The sequence below is a fragment of the Anguilla rostrata genome, chromosome 16 (genome assembly GCF_018555375.3).
Source record: "Anguilla rostrata isolate EN2019 chromosome 16, ASM1855537v3, whole genome shotgun sequence".
NCBI lineage: Eukaryota > Metazoa > Chordata > Actinopteri > Anguilliformes > Anguillidae > Anguilla > Anguilla rostrata.
This window is the reverse complement of record NC_057948.1, coordinates 37,443,480-37,464,440: the sequence shown is the minus strand read 5'-3', so window position 1 is coordinate 37,464,440 and position 20,961 is coordinate 37,443,480. Positions and strand designations below refer to the sequence as shown.

At 48.6% G+C, this 20,961-nt stretch overlaps 2 protein-coding genes across 2 annotated transcripts in view; one reads left to right on the top strand and one right to left on the bottom strand.

Moving 5' to 3' along the window:
- LOC135241739 (GTPase HRas-like) overlaps positions 1–5,982 on the bottom strand; it is a 19,051-nt gene extending 13,069 nt beyond the window's left edge. Inside the window, exon 1 of the mRNA XM_064312370.1 lies at positions 5,840–5,982. The gene's annotated coding sequence lies outside the window, so the exon portion shown is untranslated. The remainder of the gene's footprint in view (positions 1–5,839) is intronic.
- On the top strand, positions 3,320–20,961 carry lrrc56 (leucine rich repeat containing 56). The gene is made up of 12 exons (XM_064313822.1): positions 3,320–3,698; positions 9,865–9,960; positions 10,601–10,661; positions 11,192–11,288; positions 11,916–12,113; positions 15,901–16,060; positions 16,804–17,091; positions 17,311–17,375; positions 18,281–18,423; positions 18,976–19,187; positions 19,627–19,924; positions 20,567–20,961. The coding sequence occupies exons 1-12, from the start codon at positions 3,320–3,322 to the stop codon at positions 20,754–20,756; spliced, it is 2,187 nt and encodes a 728-aa protein (XP_064169892.1). The 3' UTR covers positions 20,757–20,961.

The following is a 20,961-nucleotide window of genomic DNA, read 5'->3' as shown; positions in this document are numbered from 1 at the left end:
AACAGGTTCAGTCAGCCCCAGCGGTGCAGAACTGACAAGAACAGGTTAAGTCAGCCCAAGCAGTGCAGAACTGACTTTAACAGGTTAAGTCAGCCCCAGCTGTGCAGAACTAACATTAACAGGTTCAGTCAGCCCCAGCGGTGCAGAACTGACTTTAACAGGTTAAGTCAGCCCCAGCGGTGCAGAACTGACATTAACAGGTTCAGTCAGCCCCAGCTGTGCAGAACTAACATTAACAGGTTCAGTCAGCCCCAGCGGTGCAGAACTGACTTTAACAGGTTAAGTCAGCCCCAGCCGTGCAGAACTGACATTAACAGGTTCAGTCAGCCCCAGCGGTGCAGAACTGACCTTAACAGGTTAAGTCAGCCCCAGCGGTGCAGAACTGACTTTAACAGGTTCAGTCGCAAGCTGGAGACTAATTAACCCCTAATGTAGCACTCGCTTTCTAAGCCAAGCCTGAATATGACACTCAAAATAAAATGGTAACTATACTTGAACCCTTTTGACTACAGGCACAATCTTCTGAAAGGTAACACTTGGGAATTTGTTTTCCCAAGTCATAATTACTGTAAATATTACTGAAACAAAGTAACAAGCCCAAACACAGTGGAAGGTTTTTCCTCACCAAAAAGATTTAGCCTATGTGGATTTTTTATGTGGAGTGGATACAGATGCTTGTGGCTGGTCAGCGTAGGCACACCACAAAGACACAATAATGATGCTGGATAAATCATGGCTCAAATAAATGGCTTTATGACAATACCACCAAAAATCTGTATTTTGCATTGTTTTTTCTAAGCTATGTTTTTCAAGGGTTTCCAAAAAGGCCATATGAAGTAACCACAGTTCATGAACCTCCAAACACTTGTCCAACATATCGGAAACACTCTTTAGGGGGCAAGTGTGGATGTGTCACAGACTACTGTCTACAGAATACTTCACAAACAGAACTACAGAGGCTACACTGCAAGATGCAAACCACTAGTTAGCCACAAAAACAGGATGGTCAGGTTACAGTTTGCAAAGTACCCAAATGTGTCTGCAGAACTCTGGAAAAGGGTCTAGTGGACGGATGAGACATAGATTCACTTGCATCAGAGCAATGGCAAGAGCAAAATAACCCAAAAGTAACCCAAGCCCAAGATCCAAAGCACCACCCCAATCTGTGAAACATGGTGGTGGAGGTGTTATGATTTGGGCATGTATGGCTGCCACAGATACTGGCTCACTTGTCTTCACTGATGACGTACCTGCTGATAGCAGCAATCTGAATACTTAAGTGTATCGAATCTTATCCGCTCAAGTTCAAGCAAATGGCTCCAAACTTATTGGCTGGCACTCCACCCTCCAACAAAACAATGATCCCAAACATAATGCCAAAAACAAAACAGGAACATTCTTGACTGACTGGAAGTCATTCATCTGATCTGCAGTCAATGGAACATGTGTTTCATATGCTGAGGAGAAAACTGAAAACTTAAGGCAACCAGTCTCTGAAATAAGCAGGAGCTTAAGATGGCTGTAGTCCAGGCTTGGCAGAGCATCACCAGGGAAGATACTCAGCACCTGCTGATGTCCATGGGTTGCAGACTTACTTCAGTCAATGCATGCAAAGGATATGTGACAAAGTACTATACATGTCTACCTTCATTTACATACCATTAATATGTCCCAAACATTACGGTGTCCTGAAATGGGAGGCTATGTATACAAGGTGCTGTAATTTCTACATGGTGAAACCAAAGTGTAGCAAAATTCCCTTAAATAAAAGCTGAGAATGTGCACTTTAACCACATTTTAATTGTTTGATTACAAATCTAAAATTGTGGAGTACAGAGCCAAATAGGGGGAGGGGGTGCAGGCGGGACGGAGTACAGGGGTAGGGGATGGGACGAAAAATGGGTACGGGACGGGGTACAGGGGTAGGGGATGGGACGAAAAAGGGGTACAGGACGGGGTGCAGGGGTAGAAGATGGGACAGAAAAGGGGTACGGGACAGGTGCAGGGGTAGGGGATGAGTGCAGGGGTTGGAAAGGGGGTCAGTCTTTATCCCCTATTAGTACAAACATAACATGACAAGGCTGAACCCAGTCACCTGTGCACGTTACAATATCAACTCAACTTGTGTCTGTATCAATGGGGCAATATACCAGCTAATGAATGTGTATGTTTATGCTAATACATGCGTTCAGTGTGTACACCTGGCAGTCACTCATAATAATCCAAGCCCCGCCTCTCTGTGAGATGAGAAAACTCGACTCACACAAATTAAGTGAGAGGACAGACTACAGGACACATCAAATAGCAGACACAGTCCTGCAGACACACTGCTGCAGACACACTGCCGCAGACACAGTCCTGCAGATACACTGCCGCAGACACACTGCCGCAGACACACTGCCGCAGACACACTGCCGCAGACACACTCCTGCAGACACACTCCTGCAGACATACTCCTGCAGACACACTGCCCCAGACACACTCCGGCAGACACACTCCGGCAGACACACTCCTCCAGACACGCACTGCTGCAGACACACTCCTGCAGACACTGCCCCAGACACACTGCCGCAGACACACTCCGGCAGACACACACTGCCGCAGACACACACTGCCACAGACACACACTGCCACAGACACACTCCTGCAGACACACAGACACAGACACACACACACACACGCCGCCACTCTGCCACATTTCCGCTGCCTGTGAAATCATTACAGCATAAAACTGTTCATGACCAGTGAAGACGTCACCAGTCAATGTAGGCAAGATTGACGCATGTTGTCATTTTTATTTTTGTGCAACCACTTCTTTACCACAACTCCACCCCCTCTTTCTCCCTCCCCCTCAAATCACTGCCTATGACATCATTCCCTATATATACCCCTACATAACAACATTTGTACTGGCCAGTACCTATAAATACCCCCCCCCCACCACCACCCAGATTGAGTTCCTGCCACACTGCAGCCTTCTTGCCAGTGTAAATCACACACTGAAGATTTAGCATCAGTTCAGACCCACACAGCAAGGCTTCAAAGCAGTTTGCACAATGCTGCAGGTTTAAAGTCACTTGTACCACAGAGCAGCTCCCAAAGCCACTCACATGCAGTTCTGAAACAGGGTTCCACCCCAGTCGATCTCCCAGAACCAACGCCATCAACCACCAACAACCAGCCAAAGCTATAAACCACCAACAACCAGCCAACGCCATCAACCAGCCAATGCCATCAACCACCAGCCAAAGCCATAAACCACCAACAACCAGCCAAAGCCATAAACCACCAATAACCAGCCAACGCCAACAACCAGCCAATGCCATCAACCACCAACACCAGCCAATGCCATCAACAACCAGCCAATGCCATCAACCACCAACAACCAGCCAATGCCATCAACCACCAACAACCAGCCAACGCCATCAACCACCAACCACCAGCCAAAGCCATCAACCACCAACAACTAGCCAAAGCCATAAACCACCAACAACCAGCCAAAGCCATCAACCACCAACAACCAGCCAATGCCATCAACCACCAACAACCAGCCAAAGCCATCAACCACCAACAACCAGCCAACGCCATCAACCAGCCAATGCCATCAACCACCAACAACCAGCCAATGCCATCAACCACCAACAACCAGCCAATGCCATCAACCACCAATGCCCCATCTGCCCCGGTTTGGGCGCGTGGTCCTCAGGGACGAAACACAGAAGCACTCCATCAGCAGGGCTGTCACATTACTCCTGGATTTATTTCATCATTATTATTTTAAAAGCTTACATCATTCAGCAGGTGACAACTACCACTGGAATAAACAGATATAAACTGCATCAAACCAGTGAAGCTCAAAGCCAGCAGCCTGCTGGCCTAAAAGATCCCAACAAAAGATTCTGGTCTTATATGAGATTCCTCGATCACCCAATTTTAGCCTTTCAGTCCTCAAGCATCTCAAACTTACTATGAAATGGCAGTACCCTGCCAAAACCTCTCCACAGACGCAGACACAACGGCCTCCTACCCCCAATGAGTCTCGTTTCTAACAATGGTGAAGTGTGGAGGGGCCACCAAATGTGGCCACACAGAACAGCAGACAATGACTCTCTCTACTCATCAACTGCCACACAAAGCAACTGACAACTGGACTACTGATCTCTCTGTGGGTGCAAACGCAAGTCTGTGCTGACGGTGTGGCACACAGCCACTGGCCTAGAAACACAACACAACTCCTGGCCAGTTCTTCACCATGCCCAGCGTACTTCTGATAACACCTTACAGAACAGCAAAGCCACTAAAACCTGACCTTCACATGAAACTCCACGTAGATTTAATTATTTCCTGAAATTCTTTAATTGTCCGTTTATACGGGAAAATAGCAGAGATGTGTTAGCCAATTCGCCGGACACCAAAGGGTCCTCTTAAATTATACAATAAGAAACACCTCAATACAAATCATGACGGCATAAACCAATGTTTAGATCCATTTCATTTTTCAATCGTATTGCTACCGAGCAAACTGTTGCTTTGACTAGCCAAGAAGAAAAATGTTTGCCGTCTCCGTTATGGAGTTTAAATACTTGTAAAATGATTATACTGTTCAGTTTTCAACGCGCAATGCACCAGTGCCTGTGACTGCAAATTCCGCAATGATTTTCCACCTCAGGTGTGAACAGTGAACTGAAATTGTCGATTTGTGTACATGATGGAAATATGCAATCTGGGTTGAATATTTACAGATTAATGTTATAATTGCACGTAATTACATGATTATACAGACGCAGAGCATAAAGGAGAAAAAAACTGAAATGTGGCAAAATAAGAAAGCATGTTAATGTGACTCTCGGTACCGCCATACTTGTTGTTGCAATAGTTTCGTCCTCAAATGTCGTTATTAAAGCGTTCATGTGGCGGTATGTCTGTTGTACGAAACGGCAATGACTGCAGTACACGTGTAGGCTACTATCGGCATCAAACATAGTTATTACATTTCTCAAACAGATCGTATATTCATATTTGTACGACACGAACAGCTCAGCCACGGCCTCTCGTTTAGCTTATCTCGGCTACAGGAACACACAGAAGGACGCAGACTCAAAGCCAAAATAAGTTATTCGGCAAATTGCAAAACAGGAAAACTGGCGGTGTAAAAGCTCTTCGTAAAATCAAATGCCGAGTAATGGAATGCGACTTCCGCAGTGCTAGAAGGTTTCAGTTTTACTGTGACGGGGCGTCACCCTTGCTAGCTAGCCGACATCCAAATGACACCGGCGCATTCAAGAACAAAACGTAAACAGGCAATAACAAGAAGATGTACACAGTTTCAACAATCGGTCAATCTTCGAACTCCAAAAATGAACAAACGGTGTAGGGTTTTTTATGCGAGATATTTCCTGGAGAATGTGTCTTTGTCCATTGGTCTCGAGAAAAATACCAATCTATAGCTAGCCTACCCCCGAAGTTCAACGAACCAGAAATTGCAGACAGATCGACTAATCACTGTTCGATTTCACTGGGCAATACAATGTAAACAGTGAAGCCTGAACACACATTAGAAAAGGAACATTTTGGGTCCTAAATTAACGTTTTAACAATTGATCAATATGATGCGTTAACGTAGCCCGTGCGTTGCCTGGATTAAGCCATTAAACCACAGAGGTACGCCGCATTCAGCAATGTTATCTAATTCCGCTTTGATTTTGGCGGATTTCGCCGCTTTCCAGTGTTTGCGCAGTATAACGCCAATGCTGCAATCTTGTTCGTGTCTTCTATGTATTATCCGACCCTCTAACACGGTGTAGATGGTAGGAGGAACGAACACAACGTTTATACTTACAAAGAATAGCGTCTCCTAATTAGCAAAGGCGACGTGGTCCTCCGGGGGACTGATAGTGCAGTCAATAACGTTAAGCGAGCAAAGCAAGAAAAATCCACAAATCGTGTTCCAGTCAGTCTCGCGTCCACCACTAGTTCTAAAATGATAACGACTGTTAAACAGTTGCCCACAGTAGTTTCACCGGTAAATTCACCAGCCACTGTGCATGTAGCAGCTGCACCCGGGGAGGTCAGGGCGCAATGATTGAACGCAGCAAAAAGGCAGCAAGATGAGAGCCGCTGCAGCCCACGCCCAGCCCCACACGACAGAACCGCCCCTGAGCACTCCGGCGTCTCCTCTCAGTCCGCCGCTAGCACAGCACAGGCACCATTGGACAGTTTTTTGCCAAATAAAAAGCGGGCACGAAGGAGGAGTATTTAATTGGGCATCCCCATTCATCACATAAGCTGTGCCGGTTTTAAAGCCAAAACCCAAAATTAGTTGAACTAATAGCCAGTCGAAATATTTATATATATATATATATATAAAAAAAAATTTTTGGGGGGGGGGGGTTAGAGTATAAAATTATTTATTTCTTGTTGGCAGTATTGTTGTTCTTTTCGAATTTAGCTATTAATTGGATGACAATTAGAATGAAGATCTATTGTTCATTCAGTAGCTATCTTATTGCCCGTGACCTCAAAATTGTTTCAATGTATCCCCAGGGGAGGCTGGTGAAAAATCCATTCAGACTGCATTTCCCAGGAGGCACAGCCCCTCACTGTATCCAGGAAGTATCTTCCCGTTGTCAACCAAACTAATGAATGTTCGGAGCTGGGACTTACAGATGAAATACATGGAAACGTGCACATTTAAGTTTTAGTCTTGTCAGGTAAGGAGTGCAGTTACCACCTTGGTAAAGTAATAGGTGGGTGTGTTGTAACGGAAAACCCACCAGTTTCAATGTGAGTAAAGTAACGTTAAAATAAGGAGGTTAACTTAGGTAGGCTAACTTGAAGTGAATTATCTGGCTAACATGAAATTGACATAACGTTATCTAATTGGACATTTGTAATGAAAAAATCAGTTAAATATAAAGTATATATAGCCTATAACGTTTCTTTGTGTCGGTGTGCTTATATAATGTTGTTTGTTGTCTCTACCAATAGCTCTTTAACTGCATATATGCACGTGCGTTGTTTAGTCAGCCAGACTGTAATCCGAAAATTTTGAATATGTTTTTTGCTTTGTTATGATAATGTACAGCGAGCAATCAATCTTGTGAAACGGCATTTGATTTGATTTTTAGCTTTGGGAGTTTATACACACACACACACACACAAACAGTGAGTTCCATAATGTTTGGGACAAAGACTTTTTTTTTCTTTCTTCTTGATTTGGCTCTCTACTCCCATTTTTTAAAATCCAACAATTCACATGTGGTTAAAGTGCAAATTCTCAGTTTTTATTAAAATGTATTTTTATATATTTATCAAGCACTTATGCCCATCCCAAATGTGTGTGTGTGTGTGTGTGTGCGCGCGCATGTGCGCGCATGCGTGTGTGTCCGTGTGTGTGTGTGTGTGCGTGCCTGCGTGCGTGTGAACAGTGAATTCCAGGCTACTCATGTTCAGACTGTGATAATTATCTTTAAACTTCTAGAAATAAGGAAAAGATGTGGCAGTTAAAACCATCTTTATGCACTTTCAGGTGTGAAGATGTGGCGTTCTGTGGAATCTACCACACCTATACGACCCAGCACACCTGTGCAACCCAGCACACCTATACGACCCAGCACACCTGTGCAACCCAGCACACCTCGTGTGTCAGTAACTGAACTCAGTGGGTCTGGCCAGATAAATCCCACCCCTGCTGTTCCTGAGGACTCAGATCGCCTAGTGGGGCTCTATCTCTCCCTGGAGAAACTGGTAGGATTCTTCACTCTATCTGAAGTGCCATCTTTCATAAAAACATGCACACAAGACAGTGTGGTCATTCGTAGGGGGCCATGATGCAGTCTAAAGAGGTGGGTCTTTAGTCTGCATTGGAAGTTAGCCAGTGGTTCGGCTGTCCTGACACACTATGTTCATTCCACACACACACACACACACAAATACACACCCCACATATACACGCATGCACACACACAAATACACACCCCACATATACACGCATGCACACACACAAATACACACTCCACATATACACACACGCACACACAACGGCCTCTATGTCAAGGATTCATAACCCATGTAATTTAAACGGGCCTCATTCACATGAGAGAAGTTACACAGTCTCACCAAAGTCTTTTAGGCTGTGGACCTGTAATGGATAATAACACACAACACCCTCCTGCTTCTGTAAATAGGACAGTACCATATCAGTGAAGAGAAGTGGCTGTCTTGCACTCTTTCTGTTTTTCTGTTGGGCACTAAATGATTTAGTTGGTTTATAAATCGTGCTGCATAGCTGCCATTGCGCTCCTGAGTGAAGTGGTGTTATGGATAGAGGGCCTGCCTGCATGGAGAACGGGCCAGCCCTTCAGCTGCTGGGAGAGTCCATTTATCCCCCTGTCTGTGGCACTCTGATTAAGACTGAAACGCACATGAGGAGAACTTTCCTTTTTTATAACAGATTATCCCCCTGTCTCTGTGGCACTCTGATTAAGACTGAAACGCACACGAGGAGAACTTTCCTTTTTTATAACAGAAAAATCTGAAGACAGAATAAAGCCTGTCTTCCTCATACTCATTCATTTTCAGACTGAAGTGACTTTTATAACTTTTATAGTCTGTGTGTGTGTGTGCGTGTGGGTGTGTGTGTGTGTGTGCGTGTGTCCGTGCGTGTGCAGGGGTAGATGTGTGAAGTCTGTGTGTGTGTGTGTGTGCGTGTGTCCGTGCGTGTGCAGGGGTAAATGTGTGAAGTCTGTGTGTGTGTGTGTGTGTGCAGGGGTAGATGTGTGTGTGTGTGTGTGTCCATGCGTGTGCAGGGGTAGATGTGTGTGTGTGTGTGTGTCCATGCGTGTGCAGGGGTAGATGTGTGTGAGTGTATGTGAGTGTGTGAGTGTGTGTGTGTGTTGGGTGTTGTGTGTGTGTGTGTGTGTGTCGATGTGTGTGCCTGTGTTGAGTGTGATAGTGTGTGTGTGTGTTTGGGTGTGTGTGTGTGTGCGTGTGTCCGTGCGTGTGCAGGGTAGATGTTGTGTGTGTGTGTGTGTGCAGTGTGTGTGCAGTGCAGGTTGGTGAGGGTGAGTGTGTGTGGTGTGTGTGTGTCGGCGATGCGTGTGCAGGGGTAGTATGTGTGTGTGTGTGTGTGTGTGTGTGTAGCGTGCAGGGGTAGATGTGTGTGTGTGTTTGTGTGTGTGTGTCCATGCGTGTGCAGGGGTAGATGTGTGTGTGTGTGGTGTGTGTGTGTCATGCGTGTGCAGGGGTAGATGTGTGTGTGTGTGTGTGTGTGTCCATGCGTGTGCAGGGGTAGATGTGTGTGTGTGTGTGTGTCCATGCGTGTGCAGGGGTAGATGGTTGTGTTGTTGTGTCGTAGTGTGTTGTTCAGGGTAGATGTGTGTGTCAGGGTGTGGTGTGTGCAGGGTGATGTGTGTGTGCAGGGTGTAGTAATGTGGTGCATGGGGTTGGTGTGTGTGTGTGTGTGTGTGTGTGTGTGCAGGGGTAGATTGTGTGTGTGTGTGTGTGTGGGTGTGTGTGTGTGTGCGTGTGCAGGGGTAGATGTGTGTGTGTGTGTGTGTGTGTGCAGGGGTAGATGTGTGTGTGTGTGTGTGTGTGTGTGCGTGTGCAGGGGTAGATGTGTGGTGTGTGTGTGTGTGCAGGGGTAGATGTGTGTGTGTGTGTGCAGGGGTAGATGTGTGCAGGGGTAGATGTGTGTGTGCCGTGTGCAGGGGTAGATGTGCGTGTGCAGGGGTAGATGTGCGTGTGCAGGGGTAGATGTGTGTGTGCAGGGGTAAATGTGTGCGTGTGCAGGGGTAGATGTGTGTGTGCAGGGGTAGATGTGTGTGTGCATGTGGGTGAGATGTGTGAAGTCCTGGGATTCCTCAGGAAAGGCTAGGCTGTGTGCGGAGGGACTGCGGAGCGGAGCTGCTGAGTTTTGGAGACTGTGGTGGGACACGCGGGAGAACACCCTGGGCAACTTTGGTGAGATGGACCATCCATACACACACACACACACACTCTCACACACACTCAACACGCACACGCACACACACACACACACCCAAACACACACATACACACACACACACACGCACACGCACACGGACACGCACACGCACGCACACGCACACGCACACGCACACACACACCCAAACACACTCACGGTCACACTCACACACACACACACCCAAACACACACACACACACACAGTCATACTCACACACACACATACACCCCATATACACCACACACACACACACACACACACACCCTCACACTCACACACACCCACACATGCATACACACACACAAACACACGCACACACGCACTCACACATTCACACACACACACACACACACAAACACACAGACACACGCACACACGCACACGCACACACGCACACACGCACACACGCACACACTCACACACGCACACACTCACACACACCCATATACACCACACACACACACACACACACACACTCACAGTGCATGTGTCCGTGCGTGATGTCAGTGAGGGGAAGGAGACGTCTCAGTGGTACCAGCATGCAGTCTGTGTGCCCTGAGTCACGGAGCTCTTTCACAGAACAACACGTCTGTTTTTATCCGTTTATCTCTCAGGTTCCTACTTGCCCAGTCTGGTCCACCTGAAGCTGAACAACAGCACGATTACGTCTGTGAGGTAAGACTTTCCCCACTCCAAACGTTCCTGCATGTAACAGCACCATCCCTGATCCAATCAGCTCATAACATTCAGCAGCCGCATCTGATCTCCACTGTGAGCCACTTTGGGCTGCAAAAAAATCAAAAGGAAAGTTGCTGAATGAAGTTTACTATTATCTTACATCCTTTGTGTTTCAGTGCCCTACGTTACCGGGGAGGTCTTACTGAAAGGGTACTTGAAGCTTTCTGAAAAATGTGAATAACAGTTGGCTTAGTGTTAGGGTGTTAGTGTAAGAACAAACGCACACCACAAAAGTGTTGGGTCACAGGAACGTATTAGAATCAGAAAAGAAAAGACACACACTTGCCGGATTCTGCAACAAACAAATAATCGTAATCATTCAGGCTTGAGAACAGTTAACGTTTCGACCACATCAGTCTTCATCAGAACTCTGGTTACTATTCAAATGAGCCAGTTTAAAACTTGTAATGCCGCCCATACGCTCGGGTTAGAGTTTACTCACGGTCCGGCGGCCGGTGTCCCTGTAGGGATCTGGGAACTACGCTGCCCCACCTGCAGGCTCTGTGGATGTCCCGCTGTGGACTGGCAGACCTGGACGGAATCCCCTCTTTCACCTGCCTCAAGGTACCATCACACACACCACATATGCCGCAAAAACACCACACACACACACACACACTCACACTCACACTCACACACTCGCACACACACACACACACACACTCACACACACACACACACACACTCACACTCTCACACTCTCACACACACACACACAAACACACACACACACACACGCACACACTCACACGCGCACACACACACTCACACGTGCACTTACACACACACACGCACACACTCACACACACACACACACACACGCGCACTCACACACACACACACACACACACACACACTCACACGCGCACACACACACTCACACACACACGCACACACACACGCACTCACACGTGCACTCCCACACACACGCACTCACACACACACACACACTCACACGTCCACTTACACACACACATGCACTCACACACACACACACACGCACTCACACACACACACTCACACACGCACGCACACACACACTCACACGCGTACTCACGCACGCACACGGAGTTAGTGTCCCTGCCGTAGCAGAATCTCTTGACTGAGGCAGAATGCTGGGTAATGTAGTTCAGAGGCCATGCTGACGCTGGAGAGTACATGTGTCCTGTGTGTGCCCTGTTGCCCATGTAGGAGCTGTATGTGGCCTACAATGGCATCTGGGACCTGAGCCCGGTCAGCATGCTGGAGCAGCTGCATGTTCTGGACCTGGAGGGGAATGGCGTGGATGACCTCATCCAGGTGCAGTACCTGGGACTGTGCAGCCAGCTCAGTGACCTCACGCTGGAGGGGAACCCCGTCTGCACCCGGCCACACCCCGGCCCCATCCAGGTACCCATCCCAGAGACCTCAGGGATCAAAGAGTCCCACTTTACCCAGAATGCTCCTTGTTACGTAAGACAGTATATTATCCAGAACCCTCAGCATTTTGCCCATAATACAGCACATATAAACATGGCACTTTACCCCAGAATACAGCCTGTCATTATAAAACACAATGCTTTACCCCAGAATGCACCTTGTCTTATAAACACAACACTAAACCAAACCAAAATACAACTTGTTAAAAGAAATCATACCCTACTTTATTCAGCATGCACCATCATGCACTATGTCACTGTGTAATCTCCACTATCTCCCACTGTAAACACCTCTCTCCTCTGCCATGTAAACCAATGGTGAAATGATCGCAGGTAAAGCACCTGTAGCCTGAGAGTTTCAGTCCAGCACAGGTGTGCCATCGAATCAGAGAGTTACAGGTGTGCAGGTGGGACGTGGTCTGTTTGCATCTGAACCTGGTAGAGCATCTGTAGAGATGTTAAATAATCTGATAAAATGAGGTGTGAATGCTGGGTAATCTGCCCCATTCACCACCCTGCTGCAAAAGGGGGCAGGACGTGATCTTCAGCTTTAATGCTGTAGCACCGAAATCTGAGTCCAGTTCAGGACTTTACAGGGAAAAAGCATTTGCCCCATTCATGGCTTCCTCAATCACTGCATATTTGTCACACTGAATATTATTTCATAAGTATTTAAAATATTTTAAAGTACATTTTTTAAAAATTGTCCTTTATAGAACAATATCCCAAAAGGCTTGGGGAAGACCCAGGTGCTTTTGCAACTGTCTTGATGTTCCTTGGTTAGCTGTGGTTTCTGCCTTGCTACTCTCCCATGAGTCCAATTTTTGCCCAGTCTCTCTCTTATTGTGGAGTCATGAACACTGACCTTAGCTGAGGCTAGAGAGGCTTGCAGTGCTTTGGATGTTCTTCTGGGTTTTTTGTGGCTTCCTAGATGAGTTGTTGCTGTGCAGCACAGCACCTCCTGGGAAGATTCATCATTTGGACAGAATGGCTCTCACTGTGGTTCGCTGGAGTCCCAGAGGCTTAGAAATAGCTTTGTAAGCCTTTCCAGACTGATATATACCTTTCTGTGTTCAATCAGGTGAATCTAATTAGCAAATAAATTAGGTTAATGGGTTGATTGAGTAACTAAGGGGGTGATATGGGTGTTCGATAACCCAGACAGTCCCAGTGCGCTGGCAAGGGGCCATTCGCTACGCACACCCCCCCCCCCTCACCCCCCCCCACACACTCACACACACACACACACACACACACTCACACTCACACTCACACTCACACTCACACTCACACTCACACTCACACTCACACTCACACACACACACACACACACACACACTCACACTCACACTCACACTCACACTCACACTCACACTCACACTCACACACACACACACACTCACACTCACACTCACACTCACTGCCAGAGTCATTCACACGCTCCGCTCAGAACATGAAAGCATCGTTTGATCCGCCGTGGAGCGGCCCAGGGAACCCAGCGGCCCAGCGGCCCAGGGAACCCAGCGGCTCAGGGAACCCAGCGGCCCAGGGAACCCAGTGGCTCAGCGGCCCAGGGAACCCAGCGGCTTAGGGAACCCAGCGGCCCAGGGAACCCAGCGGCCCAGGGAACCCAGTGGCTCAGCGGCCCAGGGAACCCAGCGGCTCAGGGAACCCAGCGGCCCAGGGAACCCAGCGGCCCAGGGAACCCAGTGGCTCAGCGGCCCAGGGAACCCAGCGGCCCAGGGAACCCAGCGGCACAGGGAACCCAGCGGCCCAGGGAACCCAGCGGCACAGGGAACCCAGCGGCCCAGGGAACCCAGCGGCCCAGCGGCCCAGGGAACCCAGCGGCCCAGGGAACCCAGCGGCACAGGGAACCCAACGGCCCAGGGAACCCAACAGCCCAGGGTTCCAGGGTTCCAGCCACGGTCTTTCATGTCCCTCAATAAGACCCAGCGTGAGAGACGAAGCCGCTTCTGTGGAGAAGACACAGTCACCCTCATATGTGTGTGTGTGTGTGTGTGAGTGTGAGAGGGTGTGTGTGCGTGTGTCTGTGTGTGCGTGTGTCTGTGTGTGTGAGAGTATGTGTGTGTGCATGTGTGTGTGTGTGTGTGTGTATGTGTGTTGGGTGGGAGCACAATGCACAAGACCTCTTTACTCCCTCAGGCTCAGTTGGTCACAAAGAGCAAAGAGGCTGAAATTTCAGCACTAATTTAATCTCAGAGCTTGTGTCTGGCAGAGGGACACAGGCCAGAGCCCTACTAGCTGTATTATTGCAATTGCGCCCCCTCTCGGCAATAAAAAAACCTGCATGTGTATTTTACTTTTTATGGGTATTAATTCACTGAGCAGATGGTCCTGTTTTATCACTTCTGGATGTGAGTTTCAGTGCACACATTAACGGTTTTATTACTGTAGTCAAATAGTCAGCCTTTAATCCATAAAGTATTTAAAATAGCTTGGCTGCTATGCAGAGTAATAAATCACCTTTAATACATTTTTAGCAGATGAACGTTTGGGGGTTTGACAGGGATCAGGTTTGTTTGTTGTAGTGCAATCATGTTACTGAACCTGACAGCCTGTGTTGCTTTCTTCCCTCTTGTTTCCAGTTTTATAATTGTCCAAAGTTATTTATATTTGTCTGTAGTCACTAAGTAACATTTGTGTAGGAAACAACACCACCTAGTGGAAAAATAGTAATGGCTGTGCCTGACACCTGTGCAGAAGCTGGACTCCATTTGGCCTGTGTGTGACTGCGATGTGTGACTATAATGCGCGACTGCGATGTGTATTTTGTCCATATGTCGTGCTAGAAAACAAACTTGGGACACTTCATTTGAAATACTTTATCCCTATCGACACAAGGAAAAGTAAGCAGGGTTTTAGAAGAAACTCTTTGTTTCACCAGTATTCTAAACATACTTCTAGCACATGGTTGTATGTTTTTGTTGGAAATATGTTTTGTCAACAGTTCTCAAGAATCTGCAAGGGCTGTCTTGCGCAGTGTTTAGTAAGCGGGTACATGCTAGCAGGGCTTCCTTGCACAGTGTTCAGTAAGTGGGTATATGCTAGCAGGGCTTCTTTGTGCTGTGTTCAGTAAGCGGGTACATGCTAGCAGAGCTTCCTTTTCTGTGTTCAGTAAGTGGGTACATGCTAGCAGGGCTTCCTTGCTGTGTTCAGTAAGTGGGTATATGCTAGCAGGGCTTCTTTGTGCTGTGTTCAGTAAGCGGGTACATGCTAGCAGAGCTTCCTTGCTGTGTTCAGTAAGCGGGTACATGCTAGCAGAGCTTCCTTGCTGTGTTCAGTAAGCGGGTACATGCTAGCAGAGCTTCCTTGCTGTGTTCAGTAAGTGGGTATATGCTAGCAGGGCTTCTTTGTGCTGTGTTCAGTAAGCGGGTACATGCTAGCAGAGCTTCCTTGCTGTGTTCAGTAAGTGGGTACATGCTAGCAGGGCTTCCTTGCTGTGTTCAGTAAGCGGGTACATGCTAGCAGAGCTTCCTTGCTGTGTTCAGTAAGCGGGTACATGCTAGCAGAGCTTCCTTGCTGTGTTCAGTAAGCGGGTACATGCTAGCAGAGCTTCCTTGCTGTGTTCAGTAAGCGGGTACATGCTAGCAGAGCTTCCTTGCTGTGTTCAGTAAGTGGGTACATGCTAGCAGAGCTTCCTTGCTGTGTTCAGTAAGTAGGTATATGCTAGCAGGGCTTCCTTTCGTAGTGTTGAGACTGAAGCTTGTTTTGCTGGGTCTCTGTGTTTGGGGTGGCAGACGGAGGGGTACAGATATAGGACTGCAGTCAGAGAGCTGATCCCACAGCTGCGTTACCTGGACAACGTGCCGGCAGGGGACACGGAACCCTGCTGTGACAGTGCCACCGCGGAGGACTGGGTCCGGCTGAGGGAGTCTCTTAAGGACAGCGCCCCCGCAGGTAGGGAGGGGGAAGACACCGGGGTATAATCACTGTTAAGTTTACATACTGGGGTAAGATTATTCTTTAAATGCTTTCCTGTGGGACAGGGGTTCACACCTTCATCTTAATTCTCGGAGGGCAGGTGAGCTGATTTTTATTCCATTAATTTTTAATTTTTAAAAATTCTTTCCACTCCTTTATCTCCCCAAATTTGGAACGACCAGTCATGCGAGGAGTGTGTGATCAGTGTGTGGGGAGTGTGAGGAGTGTGTGATCAGTGTGTGAGGAGTGTGAGGAGTGTGTGATCAGTGTGTGAGGAGTGTGTGATCAGTGTGTGGGGAGTGTGTGCTGTCCCCCAGCACACGCGATCAGCCCCTCCCTTCCTGTTCACACACAAGATGCTTTGCTGTGCGTGCTGGATCAGCCACATTTATAATCATGTGTAAGAAAAATTTAGTTATGGTTATTGATGAAAAGAGATATGTATTAAACACTATAAAGTGTTAGAAATGTACAAGAATTTTACTAGTGGTATTGTAAGTGTTTGAGCCAGGTGCTTTTAAGTTCAGTCTTAGGATTTGCTTGTTCTCCTGTGCGTATGATACTGTTTGTATTTCCCCTTAAAATTAGCAAGCAATTTAGAAAGGGTTATCTGCTTAATCAGGTGCTGTAACTGATTAAGTGTGAGTGCCCTGCCCACCCTGCAGCTTTTAAATGGCCAGAGTGAATACAAATTCCTCCCTATCCTTCCTTTATTTCAGAAGAGGAGGAGCCAGCCAGTGTGCTTGCCCCCCTCAGGCCAGGCTCTGCCCCCACCAGGCCTGGCTCCGCCCAGCGGCCTGTGACCGCTCTCCCTGCCCTCCTCTCCCTCAGTCGACCCTCCAGCGCCAGGCCTGGCTCCTCCCCCTCCTCCCGGCCTGGCTCCTCCCCCTTCGCCCGGCCCGGCTCCTCCCCGTCCTCCCGACCTGGCTCCTCCCCCTCCTCCCGACCTGGCTCGGCCAGCTCGAGCCCAGCCCTGCTGGACCAGGACGCCAGCGGACTGACCCACGGTGAGCGCAGGGGATGCTGGGATAGCCTACTCCTCCAGGGCTGAGATACGCCCAGGTGTACTAGGGAGGGACTACATTTTCTTAGGCACTTACACTAGTGCTAATCAGATAACAGGATCTGTATTAATTTAATTATATTTACCATTACATAACACACTAGTGCTAATCAGGTGATGGGGGTGTATGATGGTGATGGGGGTGTATGATGTGTCTACGCAGGTGTGGGGGGGGTGATCTGTGGGAATCCGGTTCAGGTTCTGAGAGCCCACAGGCAGAAGATGGGGGTAAGTGTCTGTAATTACCCCCCCCCCCCCCCCCGCTGCTGTACTGTTCTGTTTCTATCCATCTCTCCCCTCACTGTCTTTTGTTTTTTTTAAATTACCTCCCTTTCTCTCCTCCTTCTCTTTCTCTCTTCCCTTCATCTCTCACTCCTATTTGCTCCCTCCCTCTCCCTCTCTGTTGCTCGCCCACTTGCCAATTTCTCTCTCCCTCTCCTATCCCCCCTTCTGATAAGGCCCGTACCCCTCTCACCCACACTCACCCTCTTTCACATGCTAATTCAAATATGCCTTATTTACAAGACAAGAGAAACTGTTACACTGCAGAAACCACACTGCACAACGAAGAGCCCTTCATCCACCACATACAGTGCAGTCCCTAAGTATTTGGACGGTGACATTATTTTTCTTATTTTGGCTCTGTGAACATGAGATTAAAATGCAGACCTTCGGCTTCAGTTTGATGGTATTTAATATCGGGAGAATCATGCAGGTACCCTGGCCAGCTTGGCAGATTGGTTTTCTCAAGCCAGAGGTTTGTACAAGTCTGCATGGATTAGGGACCTTTTTAAATTTTTTAGAGTGTGGTGTTTCGTGTGTAGTACATACAGGTGTGTGATAGGCGGTTGGCCTGGGTGGCGGTCTCTCTGAGTAGGGCTGGCTGGTCTTCAGGTCCTGTTCTGCCAGCAGTGTGGGCCAGCCCTGGGGGAGGGGGAGGAGGCCTGTTTAAGGACTGCTCATATTATTCATATGCAGGACAGGTTTACCTGAGTCCAGGTGAAACACATTTGTGTTTTCCTCCCTGTGTTTCTCTACCTCCCTCTCACTCTCACCCTCTCTCCTCCCTCTCTTCTCCCATATGTTCTCTTCTCACATCCTCTTTCCTCCCTCACTCCCTCCTTCTCCTCCAGATCCCGGCTCCCATGTCCCACCCTCCCTCCTTAACCCCGCCCACACACACCCCAGAACACACCTTTGATCTGGAGGAGACTGATGGAAAAGACCGAAGAGACGTGTTCTCTGAGCTCAGAGCCTGGAGGAAAGAGCACAGCAGGTACTGAACTTTACACACTGATCAGCCAGTACTGAACTTTACACACTGATCAGCCAGTGCTGAACTTTACACACTCATCAGCCAGTACTGATTTTTACACACTCATCAGCCAGTACCAAACTTTACACACGGATCAGCCAGTACTGAACTTTACACACTGATCAGCCAGTGCCAAACTTTACACACTGATCAGCCAGTACTGAACTTTACACACTGATGAGCCAGTACCAAACTTTACACACTGATCAGCCAGTACCGAACTTTACACACTGATCAGCCAGTACCGAACTTTACACACTGATTAGCCAGTACCGAAATTTACACACTGATCAGCCGGTACCGAACTCTAACACTGGTTGGCCAGTACCAAACTTTACACACTGATCAGCCGGTACAGAACTTTACACACTGATCAGCCAGTACTGAACTTTACACACTGGTCAGCCAGTACCAAACTTTACACACTGATCAGTCAGTACCAAACTTTACACACTGATCAGTCAGTACTCACCTTTACGGAAATCTCTCTCTCTCTCTCTGTCTGTCTGTAAGACGACTGCAGGCCATAGAGCAGGAGCGGAAGCCGCAGGTGATGAAAATCTCTCACAGTGATGAAGATGAGGGGGGAGAGGAAGATGGCATGGGCCATAGCCTCAGCTTCACCAGTGATGAGGAGGAGGAAGAGGAAGAAGGAGTAAGAGCGGTCTGTGGTCGTCTTATAAACACAACCTCGCCTGACTCCTCCTTCAACTCTCCACCACCTGGTGAGCTGTCCCACCTGCTCCCACAGAGACATACGCACACACGCTCGCTCGCTCGCTCACACACACACACACACACACACACACACACACAGACACACTGACACACTGACACACTGAAATTCAGCTCAAATTTCAGCTGTAATACCTACTACGTAACAAGTACAGCAGTATTTTGTTGGATGGAGATACTGAACGTATTCCAGGCACTGGTTATTGAATAGATATGAAATCAGTGAACTACAGCCAGGCTCCCCCGGGCAGGCTAGCAGGCCTTTAGGCCTGGTACACACTGGTACTGGTAGGTTTGGTTAGTGCGCATTACTGGAATGAATTCTGGTTTTTGAGGCGTGTTCCTGGGCGGTTCTTTGTATTGTTCTGGATGCGCAGATTTCTGCAGCAGGACACCGCTCCTGCTGACCTTCTGCTTCTGTCCCCTCAGACCTCCTGTGTGAGAGAGAGGCAGCGTCTCCCGAAGTCTCCCGACTGTCTCTGTCCCCGGACCCCCCGCTGAGCCCGTCTCCCCCCCCGGCCGCCGCGGCCCCCCCCGGGGGGCAGAGCAGAGCAGCGGGGGTGCGGGCGCGAAGGGTTCGAGTGAAGGCTGCTGGGGGGGCTGACTGTGGAGCCCCCGCTGCGGAGGAGAGGAGGAAGGAGGGGATCCCCAAGATCCACCGAGCGCTGGGGACCCCCAGGGGTGCCTCTCTCAGGCCACTGTCCAGCCCTGCGCTCCACAGTCCAAGGTCTGTCCCCCCAAAAACACTCTCCCTCTTTTGCTTCAGACAGTAGTGCCCAAACTGTGGTTCATGATAAGGCAGTGAGATGGGTCTGGGTCTGGGTCTGGGTCAGGTTCTGGTTCTGGTTCCGGTTCCGGTTCCGGTTCCGGGTCCGGGTCGGGTCAGGGTCAGGGTCAGGGTCAGGGTCAGGGTCAGGGTCAGGATCAGGATCAGGATCAGGATCAGGATCAGGGTCTGGGTCTGGGTCTGGGTCTGGTTTAGGGGTTATTATGGGGAAAAAACTTTTTACACGCTGAACATTTTCCAGGGACATTCTGCACCCAAGCAGAACCCAAACACAGCATTTGGACCAGCACTTTTTTAAACATTCAGTTCCACATTTGAACATGAACTAGGTTTCCTTTTAAAAAGGGGTGGGCAACAGAAAAGGAATTCACTCTTGTGGATATATAATATAGTCGGAATGTTCTGGAACTAGCAGCAGTGTCATATATTGAACGTATAGTCATATAGCACGTGCTGCATGTGACATTCTGCTGTATGGTCTGTAAAGGCTCGTCCAATCAGATCGGACCTCGGCTCTGAGGCTCAGTTCCAGGGTGAGAGGGGCGGAGCTCAGTTCATTCTAAAGCTTGTTTTGGGTTTCAGCGCCGAGGCGGGGGGAAGCCACGAGCAGCCAATCAGCAGGCATCCGCCCGTCATCCAATCATCAGCCGCGAGGCCCCCACTGCAGACACGCCCACTTACAGCCCGGGCCGTCCTCCAGAGGCTGCCCAATCGCCTGGAGCTCCCGCCCAGGCCAGGCCCCGCCCACTACGGAGGAGGCCCCTCCCACTAGCAAGGACTGGTGTGTGTGTGTGTGTGAGCGTATGTGTGCATGTGAGTATGTGTGTATGCATGTGAGAGTGAGTGTGTGTGTGAGTGTGCGTTGGTGTTGGTGTGATGGCGCTATTTTTTGCCATTTTGTTAACCAACCTCACAATCAGCTTCCTCACTCACTAGCATCTGTTCTTTAGAAATGCAGGTATGAGCCCAGCTGCATC